General features: G+C 44.3%; 1 protein-coding gene across 2 annotated transcripts in view; it reads right to left on the bottom strand.

Moving 5' to 3' along the window:
* The window catches only part of LOC126248147 (WD repeat, SAM and U-box domain-containing protein 1-like), a 195,236-nt gene extending 177,336 nt beyond the window's left edge, over window positions 1-17,900 (bottom strand). The window contains exons 1-4 of one of the 2 annotated variants that reach the window (XM_049948883.1): window positions 17,850-17,900; window positions 17,642-17,755; window positions 14,773-14,944; window positions 12,342-12,487 (exon numbers count right to left, since the gene is read on the bottom strand). In XM_049948883.1, coding sequence (XP_049804840.1) covers window positions 12,342-12,487; window positions 14,773-14,944; window positions 17,642-17,751 — 428 coding nt within the window. In that variant the 5' untranslated portion in view covers window positions 17,752-17,755; window positions 17,850-17,900. Of the gene's footprint in view, window positions 1-12,341; window positions 12,488-14,772; window positions 14,945-17,641; window positions 17,774-17,849 lie in introns of both variants that reach the window. The other variant, XM_049948882.1, reaches the window with a different exon arrangement.
* Between the last annotated feature and the right edge of the window lie 2,124 nt (window positions 17,901-20,024).

Here is a 20,024-nt window from a genome sequence, read left to right as displayed (position 1 = left end):
TGTGAAGCAACCCTTGAAATTATGATGTGTTCAGCTGCATGTTGTGCCGCTGGGTGGACAACATTGTTCTTGACAACAGTTTAGCAGTGGCTGCTCATCCTGGTGGACGACTGGTTGGTAGTCAAATGATACCAACATAAAAAGCTGGGCAGTATTCGCAGCCAAATTGGTACATGGCACGGCTGCTTTCACATGCGACCCGGACTCTGATGGGTCAAGATAAGACAGAACTGGAGTAGGCCTCTCATACCCCAAATCATCCAACCACCCCCAAGAATCGGTGACAATGAAGTGCCCCCTTATCACACAACATCACTCTGGACTAAAAATGCTGAAACCTATCCTTCACCAGGGCTCTGACTGTATCTCATACTGTTCTGAAATGAGGGACATCCTACCCAAGATACTTTCCACCCCCCATAAAGTGGTGTTCTGCCTCCTTCCCAATCTACACAACATCCTAGTCCATACCAACACCACACCCACTCCCAACCCCTTGCCACAGGAATCGTATCCCTGTGGCAGACAAAGGTGCAAAATCTGTTGAATCGACTCACTCTGCACCTCCTACTCCAGTCCTGTCGCAGGCTTATCCCACTACATCAGAGGCGAGGCCACCTGCAAAAGCTGTGTGTGTGTGTGTCACCCAACAACAAAGGTAGGGTGCTGGGAAGGTTACAAGTCCATCGCAGAGTGGCTAAATGTGGGCAGACCAGCAGGATGTGGACGACAGTCATATGTGAGCCACAGTGACACCACGGTGGGTCCTCACGACTGAGGAGGTAGCCATGTGTTAGCCACACATGGCCAATGCAGAGCCGGCAGAGAACCACAGAGCCCCTGTGAGAGGCCCGCATGGAGGTCTTGCACACATCTCCCAAAGCTAGAAAACCTTGTGGCATAATAATGATCGCAGGTCAGTTACAGGGATGCCGATCTCCAGAAGTGGTTTCCATGTAGCCTGTTTGGCCAGCCTGTCGGCAAATTCATTTCCTGGGATTCCGACGTGGCCTGGGGTCCACACAAACAACATGGAACGACTGGACCATAGGCATAGATGCACTCCTGGATGGTCGCTACCAAAGGATGGCAGGGTCAATTGCTTGTAGGCTGCTCAAGGAGTCAGTACAGAGAAGAAACTGACTCGACAGAGCTTGAGCAGATGCACTCAAGAGCACGAGCAATGACCGCCAGTTCTGCAGTGAAAATACTGCAGCCATATGGCAAGGAGTGCTGTTCAATATGTCCTCCATGAGCATACACGAAGCCAACTTGACCATCAGCTGTCGAGCCATCAGTGTAAACCACTTCATGGTCCCTCTACATGCCAAGAATCGAGAGGAAGTGACAGTGGAGAGCCACAGGGTTAGCTGAGTCCTTAGGACCAAGTGAAATGTCCAGGCGAAGCTTCGACCTAGGTGTAGACCATGGAGGTGTGCGTCAATGGACCTCACGTATAGGGGGTAAAGGCAAGGACTCCACTTCAGACAGAAGAGATTGGATGCAAACCGCAATCGTAAGCCCTGACCTGGGCCTCCGATGCGAGAGATAAAACGCCGTGGGAAGAGAAGATGGTAATTCGGATGCTCAGGTGAACTACGAATGTGTACAACATAACTGGCGAGCAGTTGTGCACGCCTAATCTTCAATGGTGGGACTCCGGCCTCCACCAGGATGCTGGTCACTGGACTCAACCTCAAAGCTCCTGTTGCCAGTCGAACGCCACAGCGGTGTACTGGATCAAGTAAACGCAATGCTGAGGGCACCGCTGAGCTGTAAACCAGACTCCCATAGTCGAGGCGGGATTAAACAAGGGCTCTGTAGAGCTGCAGTAGCATAGATTGATCTGCACCCCAGTTGGTGTTGCTCAGGCAGTGGAGGGCATTGAGGTGCTGCACAGCACTTCCGCTTCAGCTGACGAAGATGAGGAACCCATGTCAATCTGGCATCGAAAACCAGTCCTAAGAATCAATATGTCTCCACTACAATGAGTGGATCATCATTAAGACAAAGTTCTGGTTCCAGATGAATGGTACGACACCGACAGAAGTGCATGACACATGACTTCGCACCTGAAAACTGGAAGCCATGGGCTAGAGCCTATGACTGCACCTTGTGGATGGCTCCCTGTAGGCACCACTCAGCAACACCAGTACTGCTGGAGCCGTACGAAGTGCAGAAGTTGTCTGCATACAAAGAAGGTGAGACGGATGACCCGACAGCTTCTAGACAGTTAATGGCCACTAAAAATATAGATACACTCAATACACAGCCGTGCAGGACCCCATTCTCCTGGATATGGGGGGAGCTATGGGAAGCACCAACTTGGACACGCAAAGTACGGAGCGAAAGGAAATTGTGGATAAAAATCAGGAGCAAGCCCCAGAGACCCCACTCATAAGTTGTGGCAAGGATATGTCATGTCGTAAGCTTTTCATAAATCAAAAAAGACGGCAACCAGCTGTTAGTGTTTGGAAAAAGCTGTTCGGATGGCAGACTTTAGGAAAACTAGATTATTAGTGGTAGAGCAACACCAGCGGAAACCACCCTGGCATGGAGCCAGTAGGCCACGTGACTCCAGGACCCAACACAACAGCCAACTTTCCATACATTCTAACAGCTTACAAAGAACATTGGTGAGGCTGATGGGCCGATATCCACATCAAGCAGTTTTTTACTGTGTTTGAACACTGGAATGATGGTGCTCTCCCGCCATTGTGATGGAAAGATGCCATTGCACCAGATCCGGTTGAAAATGACGAGAAGATGTTACTTATAGTCCAACAAGGGATGTTAGATCACCTGACTGTGGATCCCATCTGGCCTGGAGCTGTGTCAGGGCAATGTGCAAGCATGCTGAGGAACTCCCACTCTGTAAATGGAGCACTTTAGGGTTCATGGTGACGTTCAGTGAAGGAGAGGGCTTTCCTTTCCATCTGCTATTTGAGGGTGCGAAATGCTGGGGGGTTAATTCTCCGACACAGAGGGTAGAGCATATTGCTCATAAAAGTGCTCGGCAATTGCGTTTGTGTTGGTGGATAACCCGCCACTGATGATAATGTCAGTAACACCTGTCAGGGTCTGGTACCCACAAACATGTCTGATCTTTGTCCAGTCTTGGGAAGGTAACGTTGGCACCCAATGGTCGAGACATACCTCTCCAAACACTCCTGTTTCTGTCTTTTTATATGCTGTAAAACGTGGGCACGGAGCCATTTAAAAGCTATAAGGTGCTCTACGGAAGGGTGCCGCTTATGTTGCTGTAGAGCTCACCGACGCTCTTTAACGGCCTCAGCAATTTCCAGCGACCACCGAGGTACTGATTTTCGTCGGGGGCACCCTATAGAACATGGGATTGTGTTTTCTGCCGCAGAAACGATCGATCTCGTGACCTGCTCAACTACCATATCGAGGGTAACTTGTGGGGGAGATTCAGTGGTGACAGCAGAAGTAAAAGCATCCCATTCTGCCTTGTTTAAAGCCCATCTTGGTAGATGTCTGCGGGAATCGCGCTAGGGGAATGACAGGAAGATGGGTAAGTAGTCACTACCACACAAGTCATCGCGGGCTCTCCAATGGACAGATGGGAGAAGTCCTGGGCTGCAGAGGGATAAATCAATGGTCGAATAAGTGCCATGAGCCACACTGAAATGTGTGGTGGCCCCAGTATTTAAGAGGCAGAGGTCAAGTTGAAACAGGAAAGTTTCGACATCTCTACCTTGGCCAGTGAACACAGTGCGCCACCCCCACAAGAAGTTATGGGTGTTAAAATCTCCCGAAAGTACGAAAGGTTTGTGGAGTTGGTGGATCAGCGCAGCCAATGTATTCAGGGGTACTACACCATATGGAGGAAGATATACAATGCAGACAGATATTTCCTGCGTCATCCTTATCCTGACAGCCACATCTCCACGAGGGATTTGAAGGGGCACAGGTTCACTGCATACTAAGTTCAGGACATAGACACAAACTCCACCTGACTATTATAGTCGCTACAGTTTGTCATATCCCCTTATAGCTGCTGAGGGCAGGGGTCCACATTGCCAGGAACCAGGTTTCCTGAAGGGCTATGCAGAAAGCAGGTGTAAAGCTTAACAGTTGCCGCAATTCAGCCAGGTAGTGGAAAAAAACCACTGGAGGATGACACTATCATGAGGCTGGGAAGGCATGAAGCATGCAAGGAGGCAGGTTACGCCTCAGGGTCACCTGCTGCCACCGACTGAGTATTTGTATCCATTCCTATTGTGGATGACGTGTCAGTGAGATATCCACCTCAACCTCAGGTGCATAATTGGTCACCGGAGGGTTCTTTTTCTTAGCAAACTTCTTTGTTTGCTTGCCCTCTTGCTTCTCTTTAGTGGTTGGCTGAGAGTACTTCACTGAAGTAGCTTCAGGCATGGAGGAAGACCGAGAAGCTCTTCGTCCAGCAGCTTTTGGCTCCTTTAGCCACTGGCGAGAGTCCCCTGTGTCATTAGTAGAGACCTTGGGAGAGAGGGTACCAAAGGACCCCTTCTGCATGAGAGGAGCTGGAGGAGGCTGTTGCTTCTCTGGCTAGGGGGAGGGGACTGATGTCCCCTGCATTTGGGGGGGACCTTGCTCCCGAAGTAGGTACTTTGGGAGCAACGAAAGGAGATTTTCCCCCTACCACAAAAGGGGCGGATGTATTCTGGAGACCTGGAGGGCCCCTGTTCATGGCACAGAGTGTGGTATGGCTAGTACTTGTGATGGTGATTGTAATGTAGCTGCAGCGTATGTGGATGTCAACCGAACGGAGTGTAATCATTCAAATTTACATTTAGCCTCTTGGTATCTCAATCGGTCCAAGGTCTTTTACTTCATGATTTTCCAGTCCTTTTGGAGTGCTGTGCAGTCTGGTGAGCAGCTGGAATGCTGCTTTCCACAGTTGATACAAGTGGGAGGAGGCACACAGGGAGTATCTGGATGCAGTAGACCTCCACAGTCTCGACACGTGGCGCTGGAAGTGCAGCGGGAAGACGTGTCCGAATTTCCAGTACTTAAAGCACCACATAGGGGGAGGGATGTATGGTTTAACCTTGACCTTTTCAGGCAATGAACCACCCTCAAAGGCCAAGATGAAGGCACCAGTAGCAACCCTGTAGTCTTTGGGTCCCCTGTAAATGTGCCGGATGAAATGAACACCATGCTGTTCTAGATTGGCGCGGAGCTCATAGTCAGACTGCAAGAATAGATCGTGATGAAAAATAATCCCCTGAGGCTTTTACGGGGAGTGACAGAAACAGGAATAGCACCCAGCTGGTCACAAGCGAGTAACACCTGGGATTGGGGGGTGGGGCGCAGTCTGAATCAAGACTGGACCACTTCTCATCTTGGACAGTGCTGTCACTTCCCCAAACTTACCCTCAAGATGTTCAACAAAAAATAAAGGCTTCATAAGTAGAAAGGAGTACCCGTCCATTCTGCTACAAACTAAATACCGAGTTGTAGCCCTACATTCCTCCCATGGTGTGGCGAGGGAAGGAAACGATTTAGGGTCATATCTGTCAGCACTGTACTCGATTTTGCCCTTCTTAGAGACTGCTGGTGCTGTATGGTCACCAGCAAGAGATGACTTAGCCCACTTCATTGCTGGTCATCCGCCCTGATGCCACCCACTTCGATCAGAGGCTCTCCCCATAGGTGCCACCCAGCCACAGCAAAGGCCACCTGGCATGATGGCTGTTGCCGGGGGGAGGCCCCAGGAAGACACACATCTACTCCTTGTCATACGCGGGGAGTTTACAGCTCACGCATCAGCAGTGCGATCCCTGTGTTGTCAGGGGGCTACCACCAAATGGGTAAATGATGGTCCCACCACAACGGACTGGCTACCGTGCTGGATAGTGGGCGCAGAGAAAACCAATATTGTCATGGGGGCGAAAGAGGACAGGAGACAAGGGAAGAAGCTGACATACCCTGGAAAGTGTCCTTGCCCATATAGTTGAATTGCAGGTGGAGATTCAAAGCCGTGACAAGAGGTTCAGGAGATGGACTCTAAGGGCACTATGGATACCTCACGCCACACACAAGGCATCCTTCCCCACACGGCCCAAATTTCTGTAGAATTTGCAAAGTGGCAGGTCAAACCATAAAATGGGACATGAACTTATAGAGCCAAAAAGTGAGAGACTCCTTTTAGTCTGTGAGGTCACCAGTCCCTTGTTCCCGGTAAAATAATTACACAAGAGAAAGAAGAAAAGAAAGGAGACGTACAGCACAATAACAGGAGAATGGAAGAACCAGAAGAACGACAGAAGGACAACCATCACTACTATGGATAAAACATGAAAAGAAAACTACAGAGAGAAGGGAGAAACATGTATAAGGGATAAAAACAAGAGAGCAGATGACCGTGGCTGGCCGACCACAAGAATAAAAAGGAAAAGCCAGCTACTCTGTGACACATAAAACATCCAGGCTAAAAGATCTAGGGTAGAGAACACAAAGAGACAAAGGACATAGACGAAAACTAATACATAGAATGATAAAACTTACCATCATGTATAAAATGTAACACTAAATTATCCGATGAGGCGTTGTCAGCTAAAATTAATGGCAACAAGTCCGGTAACTGAAGAGTCCATCACAGGGCAGCCAAAGGAGGACAGCTCACCAAGATATGGGCCACTGTCAGCTGGGCGCCGCACCGACACTGAGGTGGGTCATCACAGCACAGGAGGTACCCGTGTGTCAGCCAAGCGTGGCCCATGCGGAGCCGACAGAGAACCACAGAGTCCCTGCGAGAGGCCCGCAAGGAGGTCTTCCACACATTCATAGTATCCTTAATAGCATGCAGTTTTTTGTGCATACTGAGGTTACACCATTCCGTCTCCCGAAGCTGAAAAACCTTGTGGCATAATAATGATCGCAGGTCAGTTACAGGGATGCCAATCTCCAGAAGCAGTTTCCGTGTAGCCTGTTTGGCCTGCCTGTCGGCAAGTTCATTTCCTGGGATTCCGACGTGGCCTGGGGTCCACACAAACAACATGGAACGACTGGACCATTCCAGGGCATAGATGCTCTCCTAGATGGTCGCTACCAAAGGATGGCAGGGTCAATTGCTTGTAGGCTGCTCAAGGAGTCAGTATAGAGAAGAAACAACTCGACAGAGCTTGAGCGGATGCTCTCAAGAGTGTGAGAAATGACCGCCAGTTCTGCAGTGAAAATACTGGAGCCATCTGGCAAGGAGTGCTATTCAATATGTCCTCCATGAACATACAGGAAGCCAATGTGACCATCAGCCATTGAGCCATCGGTGTAAACCACTTCATGGCCTCGATACATGACAAGAATAGAGAGGAAGTGACAACAGAGAGCCACAGGCTCAACTGATTCCTTAGGGCCATGTGAAAGATCCAGGCGAAGCTTGGGCCTAGGTGTACACAATGGAGGTGTACGTGAATGGACATCAAGTATAGGTGGTAAAGGCAAGGACTCCAGTTCAGAAAGAAGGGATCAGACACTAACTGCAATTGGAAGGCCTGACCTGGGCCGCCGATGCAGGAGATGAACCGCTGTAAGTGGGAAAAGGAGACAGTAATTCGGATGCACAGGAGAACTACAAACATGTGCAACGTAACTGGCCAGCAGTTGTCCATGCCTAACCTGCAATGGAGGGACTCCGGCCTCTACCAGGACGCTGGTCACCGGACTCCTCCAAAAAGCTCCCATCGCTGGGCGAACGCCACAGTGGTGCACTGGGTTGAGTAAATGCAATGCTAAGTGTTCCGCCTAACCATAAACCAGACTCCCATAGTCAAGGCGGGATTTAACAAGGGCTCCGTAGAGCTGCAACAGCATAGAGCGATCTGCACCCCACTTGGTGTTGCTCAGGCAGCAGAGGGCATTGAGGTGCTGCCAGCACTTACGCTTCAGCTGACAAAGGCGAGGAAGCCAAGTCAATTGGACATCGAAAACCAGTACATAGAATCGATATGTTTCCAATACAGTGAGTGGATCATCGTTAAGGTAAAGTTCTGGTTCCGGGTGAATGGTACGACGCCGACAGAAGTGCATAACACACGACTTGGCGGCTGAAAACTGGAAACCGTGGCCTACAAGCCCATGACCACCCCTTGTGGATGGCACTCTGTAGGCGCCGCTCAGCAAAACCAGTAATGGGGAAGCAGTATTAAATGCAGAAGTCGTCTGCATACAGAGAAGGGGAGACGGATGGCACTACAGCTGCTGCTAGACCATTAATGGCCACTAAAAATAGAGATACACTCAATACAGAGTCCTGCAGGACCCCATTCTCCTAAATATGGGGGAAACTATGGTAGCCATCGACTTGGACACGCAAAGTACGGAGCGATAGGAAATTGTGGATAAAAATCAGGAGCTGGCCTCGGAGACCCCACTCGTATAATTTGGCAAGGATATGATGTCGCCATGTTGTGTCACATGCTTTTCGTAAATCAAAAAAGATGGCAAAAAGGTGTTGGAGTCTGGAAAAGGCTGGTCGGATGGCAAACTCGAAGAACACAAGATTGTCAGTGGCAGAGCGACACCAGCGGAAACTGCCCTTTCATGGAGCCAGTAGGCTGCGTGACCCCAGGACCCAACACAACTGCTGACACACCATACTTCCCAGCAGCTTACAAAGAACATTGGTGAGGCTGATGGGCCGATAGCTATCCACATCAAGCGGCTTTTTACCGGGTTTGAGCACTGGAATGATGGTGCTCTCCCGCCATTGCGATGGAAAAATGCCACTGCACCAGATCCAGTTGAAGATGACAAGGAGATGTTGCTTGTAGTCAGATGAGAGATGTTTAATCCTCTGACTGTGGATCCGGTCTGGCCCAGGATGTTAAAGGATTCACAGTGGCATGTAGTGAACGAGAGGACTTTCCCTTTGAGTCACTGTTTGAGAGTGCAAAAGGCAGGGGGATAATTCTTCGATGCAGAGGCTCGAGCACAGCGCTCAGCAAAGTGCTCGGCAATCGCGATTGCGTCAGTAGATAATACGCCATTTATGTTTACACAGGGAGCATCTGTTGGGGCCTGGTATCCGAAAACACATTTGATCCCTGCCCAGACTTGGGAAGGTGACATATGGCACCCAATGGTCGAGACGTATATCTCCCAACACTCCTACTTCCGTCATCTGATAAGTTGGCAAACACAGGCACGGAGCCGTTTAAAGGCTATGAGGTGTTCCAGGGAAAGGTGCCGCTTATGTCACTGTAGAGCTTGCCGACACTCCTTAACTGCTTCAGCGACTTCTGACAACCATCAAGGGACTGCCTTTCACCGGGGGCACCCTAAAGAATGAGGGATCGCGTTTCCTGCCGCAGAAAGGATTGTTGTAGTCATCTGCTCAACCATCACATCGATGTTCCCATGTGGGGGAGATTCAACAGCGACAGCAGATGTGAAAGTTTCCCAGTCCACCTTGTTTAAAGCCCATCTGAGCAGGCATCCGTGGGCCTGATGCCATTGGCAGTGACAGGAAGATGGGGAAGTGGTTACTACCACACAGGTCGTCATGTGCTCTCCAGTGGAGAGATGGGAGAAGTTCTGGGCTGCAAATTGATAAATCAATGGCCGAGTAACTACCATGAGCCACACTGAGATGTGTGTTGGCCGCAGTATTTATGAGGCAGAGGTCAAACTGAGACAGTTAAGTTACGACATCTCTGTCTCGGCCAGTAAGCATGGTGCCACCGCACAAGGGGTTATGGGCATTAAAATCTCCCAAAAGTACGAAAGGTTTAGGGAGTTGTTCAATCAGTGCAGATAATACATTCAGGGGTACTGCACCATCTGGAGGAAGATATACACTGTAGGGGTTTGAAGGGGCACATTTTCACTGCAGACTGAGTTTAGGGCATAAACGCAAACTCCACCTGACACTCAAATTATAGTTGCTACCGTTCCTGTAATATCCTTTATAGTTGCTGAGGGCAGGGGTCTGCAATGCCGGGAACCAGGTTTCCTGGAGGGCAATGCAGAAAGCAGGTGTAAAGCTTAACAGTTGCTGTAGCTCAGCCCAGCAGTGGAAAAAAAATCACTGCAATTGCACTGGAGGATGACATCATGGTGAGACTGGGAAGGCATGGAACATTCAATGAGGCAGTTTACGCCTCAGGGTCACCTGCTGCCACCGGCTTTCTGCCTGAGCAGTCTATATCCATTGTGTCTGAGGGTTCGGCGAGATATAGGTCCTCAGCGAATGCCAGAATCTCCACCTCATCTGCAGACGCAGAGCTTGTAGGTAACGGTGGTGTGGGTGCCACCACAATTCCCTTGGTCTTGGGGATCTTCTTTTTGGATTTCTCTTGCTACTTCTTGAGTTTCCCTGGCTGGGATAACTTCACCGATTCAGTATCTGGGACTGAGGATGAGTGTGAAGCCCTAGAACCAGTTGCTTTTGGGCTCTTCAGCCACTGGTGGGTGTCATCTTTCCCACTAGCAGAGACTTGGGAAGGGAGTAACCCAAGGGACCTCTTCCTAGCGAGAGGAGTTGAAGAAGACCTACACTTCTCTGGCACAGAAGTGGGGACTGATATTCTCGATGGTTGGGGGGGAGAGGGGGGGGGTTGCTCCCGAAGTAGGTGGTGCAGGAGCAGCAGGGAGCAGGTGTAGTCTGTGTAGTCTTCCAGCTCTGAGAGGTGACTGGGGTTGGTGGAGCTGATGGGGCTAGAACTGTAGTAGCAGCAGTGTACGATGATGTCATATGTACAGGATGCAGGCGTTCAAATTTCCTTTTAGCCTCAGTGTAGGTTGGTCAGTCGGTCTAGGGTCTTGTATTCCATGATTTTCTTTCCTTTCTGGAAAATCCTGCAGTCAGGTGATCAAGGCGAATGGTGCTCTCTGCAGCTGACACAGATGGGAGGCAGGACACATGGAGTATTGGGATGTGATGGGCATCTGCAATTTCGACATGTGATGCTGGAAGTACAGCGGGAAGACATATAGCTGAACTTCCAGCATCTAAAGCACTGCAATGGGGGAGGGATATAGGGCTTTACATCACAGTGGTAGACCATCATCTTGACCTTCACAGGTAATGTATCACCCTCAAAGGCCAAGATGAAGACACCGGTGGCAACCTGATTATCCTTCGGACCCCAGTGGGCATGCCAAATGAAATGTACACCTTGGCGCTCTAAATTGGCGCGCAGCTCATCGTTGGACTGCAAAAGAAAGTCCCTGTGAAATATGATAACCTGGACCATATTTAAGCTCTCATGGGGTGTGATGGTTACAGAAACATCCCCCAGTTTGTCACAAGCGAGTAACACTCATGACTGGGCAGAGGATGTTGTTTTGATCAAGACTGACCCAGATCTCATTTTGGACAAGCCCTCCACCTCCCCAAACTTGTCCTCTAAATTCTCAACAAAAAACAGAGGCTTCATAGTCATAAAAGATTCCCCATTAGGTCTCAAACATACAAGGTACCGGGGCAAAGAAGAGCCGCTGCCAACTTTAGCCTGACGTCAGATGAAATGTTTTGATATATGAGAGATCTGTTTTCCATTACACTTATTATTCTGTTAAATATTTTAAAACACGCTAGCTCATAGAAGTCTCATTCCAGTCCTCACTCGACAGAAATTTGATGCCTTCTGTGAAATAGCTTACTGTATTTGTTTCAACATCAGCTTGCTGATATTTGAGGTCCTGTAACACCATAGTGAAGTTTCAGCAACAGCTCCTTTTGAACACAAGCGAGTTGTGCATGCATCAATTGTGTGAACCGAGTGAGCTGTGCACATGGCAGCTGTCTGAAATGAGCTCACTGTTGCCACATAAAATGTGTCAGTGGTAGACGTCTGTTCAGTAATAGTTGTTTCATTATCAGACTGCTTGGATGAAATGACACTGCATAAATGACACTGTGACAACAGTGCTGAAGACAGCAACACGAGGGGTAGGAGAACTCTCATACTTCCGCTGCTTAATTCTTAAATCATATTTTTTTTAACTGGTCATATTTTGAGACTCCCTCTGTGCCTGCACACTTGGTGGGGCCCTATCTTGCCATGTGCTCGGTACAGCCCTGCCTATCCGAAAGGATCTTATGAAATTTCTCATACTGGATTTTCAATCCACTGTTAGGATTTCTATGAGTAATTCACACCTTTTGCTTCACAATCGTGTATTGAATGATCTACACCTAGGACAAGCGTGGTCACCAACTAATTTATATCTTGAAAATTTGCATCACAACCAAATTTCATCACGGAGACTGCAACAGTTAGGTATAATATTTAATTTAATACAAAGTGGAGCATTACACAGAAGTAATGCATAATCAATTGGCAACTTCAATGACACAATCTTGCCTTAAATGAAACATATTAGGTACTTACCTAACAAGATTTTTGTGCCGAATACTCCATACACAAACAGAGCCATCATCCCCAGCTGAAATAAGTAAACTGCAATCTGGTGCAAATCTGCTTACTCTAACGGCTACACCATTTGTCTGTACAAACGTGTGAATTCGATTCCCAGTCTGTAAATAACAGTATGCATAACTTCTCAATACCCAAAGAAACAGATGTTTAAAACTGAATTCAGTTTACTCTAAATTATTGACACAAATTTATATATATATAGATAAAAATAACTGCATGTTTCTTCAATTATGTCCATTTCCAAATCTTGTGAAACTAATGTTAACACTTGTCACAGGTTAAGTAACTTATACCGGGTGTACCAAAAGAACATTGACATCGATTAGTATGTTGTGTGGGAAGGCCACACTGATTGGTTTTCAAGAAGGAGCCCAAATCTGGAAACACACAGCTCGGATCCCATAGAGCGTCGAAGTCTGAGAACAAACACTACATTCCTCTACACAGCCCTTGTGCACATACTACTGCGGACCTTGTGTGGTATACCAGTGCAGTAATGTTGTTGACAGCAGTGTGGCATGTAACAGTACACAGCTGCAGAAATAACCAACACAGTGCTTGAATACAACAAAGCAGATTGCAATGGGAGAGCTGCAAAAGCATATGCAGAACATTTTTCAAACAGACATATGCAATATCATTCCACATTCGCAGACATTGAGACATGCCTCAGAGAAACTGAAAAGTTGCATGTACGTATTTTCTACCTGAGATGTGTAGATTGCACAGTAAAGTAATAGCATTTTGTGCTTGGTACTTGTGAATACTGTCCCCAGTCTACCGTTTGTCCTCTAGCAGAGACCAAAATGTGATGCGGGTTGTCCATGCTAAGCTCGAACATTACAGTTGGAGGAGGACGTGCTGACAATGTTCAGTCCAGCCACCTTCATCCCACTGGTGGCACAGATGCTGAACACAGGTAAAAGTGGTGTGTTGTCCACGAACACAGGCTCCATCCATACCATCTGCAGGAACTCCAGGTATTACAGGAGGAGGAGAACACATGATAGATACAGTCTGCGCAGTGGTATTTACAACAATGCATAGTCCAGCCACAATTCCTTGGTGGTATTCATAGGTGAACCTACAGTTACTAGACAGGGCATGTTACATTTGCACAACATGCATGTTTGGGCAGACAAAAGCCCCGTGTGCGCAGGTGATTCAAAATCACAAACACGGGATCGATATTAATATCTGGTCCAGGATAATTGGTGACAACATCATTGGGCCGTATCTACTGCCAAACAGACTGACTGGATTGCTCTATCTCACATTTATTAGAGATGTTTTGCTTATCTTAGATGTAGTGACACCAAATGTTCCATTGGACACTTGGTTGAAACGTCAACAGAGATCCCGCACACTTTGATGTCAATATGTGAAATTACTTCAACATCTCATATCCCAATTGATGGACTGGTAGGGGGGCGGGGGGAGGAGGGGGGTGGGGGGGGGGGTGGGGGTGGGGGGGACCAGTTCCATGGCCAGCTCGGTCACCAGATCTGACACCTCTCAACTATTTCCTGTGGGATGGTATGAAGAGTATGGTATATGGCACACCTGTATATGTCAGCAGTGGACCTTACTGCTCGAGTTCACGAAATGATTGAAATATTTCAAAGACAAACACACGTATTGGCTAACGTGCATAAAGCTCAGCCCACTGACGTACACTCTGCATTGATGAAGAGGGTATGCAGTTTGAAGCCAATTTGTAATGTCAGACAGTGCGATCTGTTACTCGTTTTGGGTTTACTGACATAATGTGGAATGCATACCCATCTGAAACTTCGACACTTTACAGCACCGGAGCCGTGTGTTTCCAGGTATGCATTCCTTCTCGAAAACTGATCAGTGTACCTTCTCGCACAGCATACTAAGTATTGTTGGTGTTTTTTGGGGTAACCAGTACATAGCTGTTAATACAAAAAAGTTATAAGGTGAATATACAGTGTGCCCGATGACAAATCATAATTCTAAAGAAAAGACTAGTGAATGTGATCTTTTAACTGCATAACTTAAGAGCTATGAGCTTCTTCACCTTCACACTGTGAAACACACCTCTTCTACTAAACAAGTGTTATAGTTCTTAAGGTACACATTTTTCTCCTTGTTTTGGTCTACACTACCTCCTCCCAAAAAATGGAAAGCAAAGAGCTTATAGTGAAAGAGGTTTGCTTCACACCATCAAAGATGAAGAAATGCTCTTAACGTGTGAATTTTAGAGGTCATGTTTACTAGACTTTGTTGTTTAGATTGATCATTACTGTCGTATCCCTGAATATTCACGTTTCCTCACAGGACACACTGTAGATCTGCACATACTTTCCAAAAAAGTAAATTACTAAATATATTCCTCGAAATTTTAAGCTACTTGTACCTGCACGTTCCACAATGCAGTAGTGCCATCAATTGACGAGGTAGCCAGCATCGTACCTTGAGGTGAGAATCTTACTGATGTAACTCCATACTTATGACCCAAAAGAGGAGAGTATGGGGTTTCAATATATCCCAAGCCAGGATGCCAGTCATAAACCCATATTTTCTTGTCTCTGAAATTTTTGCACAATTACAACAACGAGAAATTAAAAATACTGATAATGGTGTCCATCAGCTTAGATATTGCATATTTCTACCTCTATTAGTTGCACATATGTCTCAACTAGCCAAATTCTAGTAATGGAAATTCTTCCCCTACTGAAGTTGAAACACCTCTGTGTTAAGCTCCCACTGTGTCTCAAACATTTCTCATCCATTGGCTTGCAGTAGTTTAAAGAACGAGAAAACTGGAGAAAGCAATGCCCCATATGCCCAAAAGAAAAAAACTAAATCTGCAATAAGTGATAATGAGCTGAAAATACTTTCAATATGGGCACACAGAAATCCAATCACCAAGCAGAGAAAAACAAATAGAAGGAATTAAAACCGCTACCTAACAGAAGCAGGAGTTGTCCTTACAGCATAAAAAGGGAGAGGGTGGTTTTACAGGAAAACAGACTGGTAGGGCTCAAGCATATAGGAAACGGTTAAGGAAAACTTACCAGAAAGGACGAGAATAAGCCATTTTTGCTCCTTTTCTAATCAGCAAGTCTCCCTCGACCTAGCATCCTTAGTGACTTTTCCAGTGGTTTTTCATGTATCCTTAAGCTTTATCATCTCCTTTCTTCCAAATCTTTCTCCCTCTTCTGCTAGAAGTTAGTAATTTTATGCCTTTCATGTATTTCCATCTTCTGCTGCTTGGTGAGTAGATTTTTATCATCCCAATAAAGAACCGAAATACAGGGAAAGAAAAGAAAAAAATGAAACTAGAAACATGTAATGCAAATTAAAACATAAGCACTGCTGGTTCTTGGGCACCACTTGCAAAAGTAAGTGCATAATAGTAAAAGATGCCTTACTCCATTGCCAGTACAGAATACATATCTGCAAAACACAAAACACAGAAATTTAAATTGAACTCTAAGCTGTTTATTTACAAGACCAGCTTAGTATCAGCAAAGAGAGGTGTGGCCTAAACCCCTACCATGTGTAGTAACTGGCACGTCTCCCAAACACAAAATAATTGAACACATCTATGACAGAAACTTATACCTGCACAAAGGCAATAAACCAGTCTACTGCTAGTTTTCAATGATAGAAAATTAATAATTTGAGTTTAAAGTTACCGCTAGTCTGCATAAGAAGACAGGGAGAAGGATATAAAAGTTGGAGTTACATACAGTAAAGGAACAAACCACACAGCAATCGTTCAAAGAATTTCTGTCTGGTTTATACACCTTTAAAGTGAAAAGGATGAACAGTCATTATGAATCATAGACAAACCATGATGACTAGCAGAATAAAATGCAAGACAGATATCAATGGACATGGCACTAGCACTGGATATATACGATTCCATAGCTTTCTGGAACATGCTGAAAAGGTGAAGAAATAATGCAGTATCTGATAACTTTATTTAACAACATGTGATTCTTTTTTCCTCTACCTGAACAGAAATTTTCAGTCTTTACACATAAATGAAAAATGGACACTGATGGCCATATGTTAATGAAGTTGCAAGATAAAATTATAAAAGCTATATTGAATAATAGGCAAACTTCTGACAAGTATTTTGTACATATTATGTACATAAACTACAAAAAATGCAAGTGGTCTATCTCTCATGAAATAATCTGAGAGAATTATGAAGATAATGGAACAATCGCATATGACTACCTCATACAAATTGGCATAACATATAACATGACGATTTAATACTAATTAAGCTACATCATTCCAGTGACAAATTTGTAGTCTAGACAGAATGAGAAAAAAACAGTAATTTCAACTGTCTGATGGCATCTTATTTAATTGCTTATTAACTTCAGACTTTTAAAGCAGCAGGCATGTGCCCTGTTAGATTTTCATTACATGCCTGTCTAGCTGATGAGTATGTGCACATAAAATTTTCTCAATTATTCATATACATATAACACATTTTTTCATTTTAATAGGTTACTGAAATGGGAAACAAACGGCATAAAATCAGTCACAATTCCATGATATGAAAATTCTAGTTCAAATAGCTAGAATGTGACTGGTCATGAATTTTTAATGTTTAGGGAACATGTCTCATTCTCATACATACAGCCACTTTTTATACTCAAGCAGTTCTGAGGATCACTGTGTCTAATTTCTGAGAACAGCTATAAATTTAATAGATTTAAAGAGGAGTCGAAGATGATTAGCCAATCAAATATAATAATAAATTATATTCTTAATGTTTAATGTTTTCGTTTCTGACAAACTCAACTTCCACTCAGACAGTTCCACCGATGATCACTAATATATACAACAATTTTTTTGTTGACTAAGGAATTTTTGTCAACAAATTTCATAAAGAGTACATATACGTCTTATCACAATATTTTGTTAGGTGACACGAAATAAGAGTCACAGTTGAAACAAATAGTTTGTTAAATCGGCCTCTTTTAGCATATTAAATAATGGACAGACAAATATAGTTTTTGCGTCTAACATGTTAAACAATTCCAGTTATTTGAAAACTGCATTCCTTATTGTGATATTTATCCAGTTTTCTCGTGTGAACACCATTGCTTTTCTTTATGATCTGTAGTTTGTTTGTGTGATAAGGTGACAATTAAAACAGTATCCTTATGGTCTTTAGTGTCATATTTTGTAAAATAGAGTGAAACAACCCACGTAAATCATTAACTATACGATATGATATCCGCAATTAACACACTCACCCAGAACCGGACGCCAATGCATGGTTTCCGCCAAAATCACATGTTATGACATCGCTCTTATGAGACTGTAGTATTTGCAAAGTTTTAACTCTCTTGTTGGGTTGTGACATCGTACTACAACATATACAAATGCTATTAGATGTGCAAAAATCTCAGTTACTGTTGTATGAATGTCTGCAGAAACAACAAAAATAAACAAATACAACACCTTATCTTAACGTAACACTACCAATACAAAACATCCAGCCTCACCGCTGATTACTGTCAGTGTAGTTAACAGTTTTGCCACAACACGGCGTGCATGTATCGAGTGACTGAAGCAAAGCGCAACGCGCGCTTTTTGTAGTTCGAATTTTTAAAATATACAGGATGACTATAATTAAGGTTCCAGTTTCAAAAGGCGTAAAAACCTGATGCTTTGGAAGATGACAAATTTGAACGGCATATTATTGAAGAAGGGAGAAATATTATGGGAAAAAAAGAAATTTTCCAACTAGGCGCAGTAAACGTCACAACGCATATGGTTTCGGCTAGACAGACGAATCGTAATACGACGTCTACCATGTGATCTCCATATTAAACCAACTGTATATGCTGTGCAGTGTGCAATATGCGTGATTGCGTAGGTTTGGCAAGCGCATCCGCTATGAGAAGGTCGTAGAACATCAGATACGAAAAAAAAGGTATTTAAATGCCCTAAAGCTAAAAACAGCATAAAAAGCGACAATGACATCGGATTTTAATTGTTCTGAGGTCAAAACTCGCATAAGAAACCAACAATGAAACCAATTATGAATTGGCGTGAGTAGGACAGACCTTTTTTTCTTTTTTTCTTTTTTTTTTTTTTTTTTTTTTGCAAATAAAGTATATTTGTTGTTAAAGATAGGAACAGACGGTAAATTGTATAAAAATAAAGTGTTATTTACTTCCTTCATTACTTTCTTTAAAATATATTTTTATTGCTTTTAGAAGTTTTTCTCAAATAACTGTCAGTCAAAGTAGTAATCTAATCTAATCTAGTAACAAACAGCTTCACAGCATCTTTGCAGTCTATATTTGAAATAAATGGATAGTTTGTTTTTTACCAAATTCGGAGATGCTTTCTTTGTTTTGTTTCTTCACGTAATATTCATCGCAAAGAAAACTCTTTCTGTGAAAGCCGAAGTGGAGGGAATCAACAATAGATTTGAAATTAATTTGTAAAATCATTAATTCTCTTCTTAAATCTTGTTAACTTTTTTGTGTTAGGATAATTCGGCAAAACTTTCAGATGCCTATATTTTATCACGTAATTTGTTTAACAATGCAGTTTCGCAATAATGATCATCGAAACTGAAATGTAGTTTTTTGTAACTTTAAATTTGCAATTATGTTAAAAAATGGTGATATTCAACATTGTGTTTTGAATTCATATTGCTTAGTGCAGTTAATCAGTTCTCGTCACTGGAACAACTATTCTTTTATGTGCTCTAAAACTAAAATGATAAACAAATTCTATGAATTTTTCTAGTCAGTTTCGATGAAGCCAGTTTAATTTTTTTACTGTTTCATATTAAAAGAAGAGATCTTGTTTTCTTTTTGTTAGTGTATTTTTTGTTGGAATTGTGTGAACAATATATTTCGTGTCTGACGGAGCAAAGTGTACTGTGTAAAATAGACGTCTTTGGCATTGCCTAACACACTTTGTGTGCGCTGATTATTGTGTTGTGATCGCTGTAATCTTGTTTGTTCTTGAATGTGCAAATATAGTTATTAGTAAGATGTCCCTTTTCTCCTTAATACTTATTCAGCTGTGCAAACCCCAATAGGTTATGGGCCCAGCGTGCATTTGGAATAAGTATATCAACAAAATAGTAAGGAGAAAGTATTGGAAAAGTTCCAATTTACGTGAAGTGCGAGTGATCCTTACAAGACGATCGCAATTTTTTTTTCCGCATTATTTTTCGGTGTTCTTTACGGCAATAAAAAGCAAGTAACCGTTAAGAATGAGTGCGGCACAAATTCCACAGATTGAAAGACTTATAGGTCGCGAAAACTATGCAACCTGGAAGTTCGCAGTAGAAGCGTATTTACGTTTAGACGACCTATGGGACGTGGTAGATGGGACAATGAAATCCACAGATCAGAATAATTCAAGTAAGGATAGGAAAGCAAAATCAAAATTGACATTACTGATTGATTCGGTGAATTATGTTCACGTTGAAAAAGCTGCTACAGCGAAAGAAGTCTGGGACAATTTACGAAATGCATTCGAGGATGGTGGTCTTACGAGAAAAGTAGGATTATTACGCGAGTTAATTACCACTCGTCTGGACAAATGTAAGAGTGTAGACGAATACGTTAACAAAATATTAACCACGTCGAACCGACTGAGAATCATCGG

Source organism: Schistocerca nitens, chromosome 3 (assembly GCF_023898315.1).
Source record: "Schistocerca nitens isolate TAMUIC-IGC-003100 chromosome 3, iqSchNite1.1, whole genome shotgun sequence".
Lineage (NCBI taxonomy): Eukaryota > Metazoa > Arthropoda > Insecta > Orthoptera > Acrididae > Schistocerca > Schistocerca nitens.
This window is presented reverse-complemented; position numbering and strand designations above follow the sequence as displayed.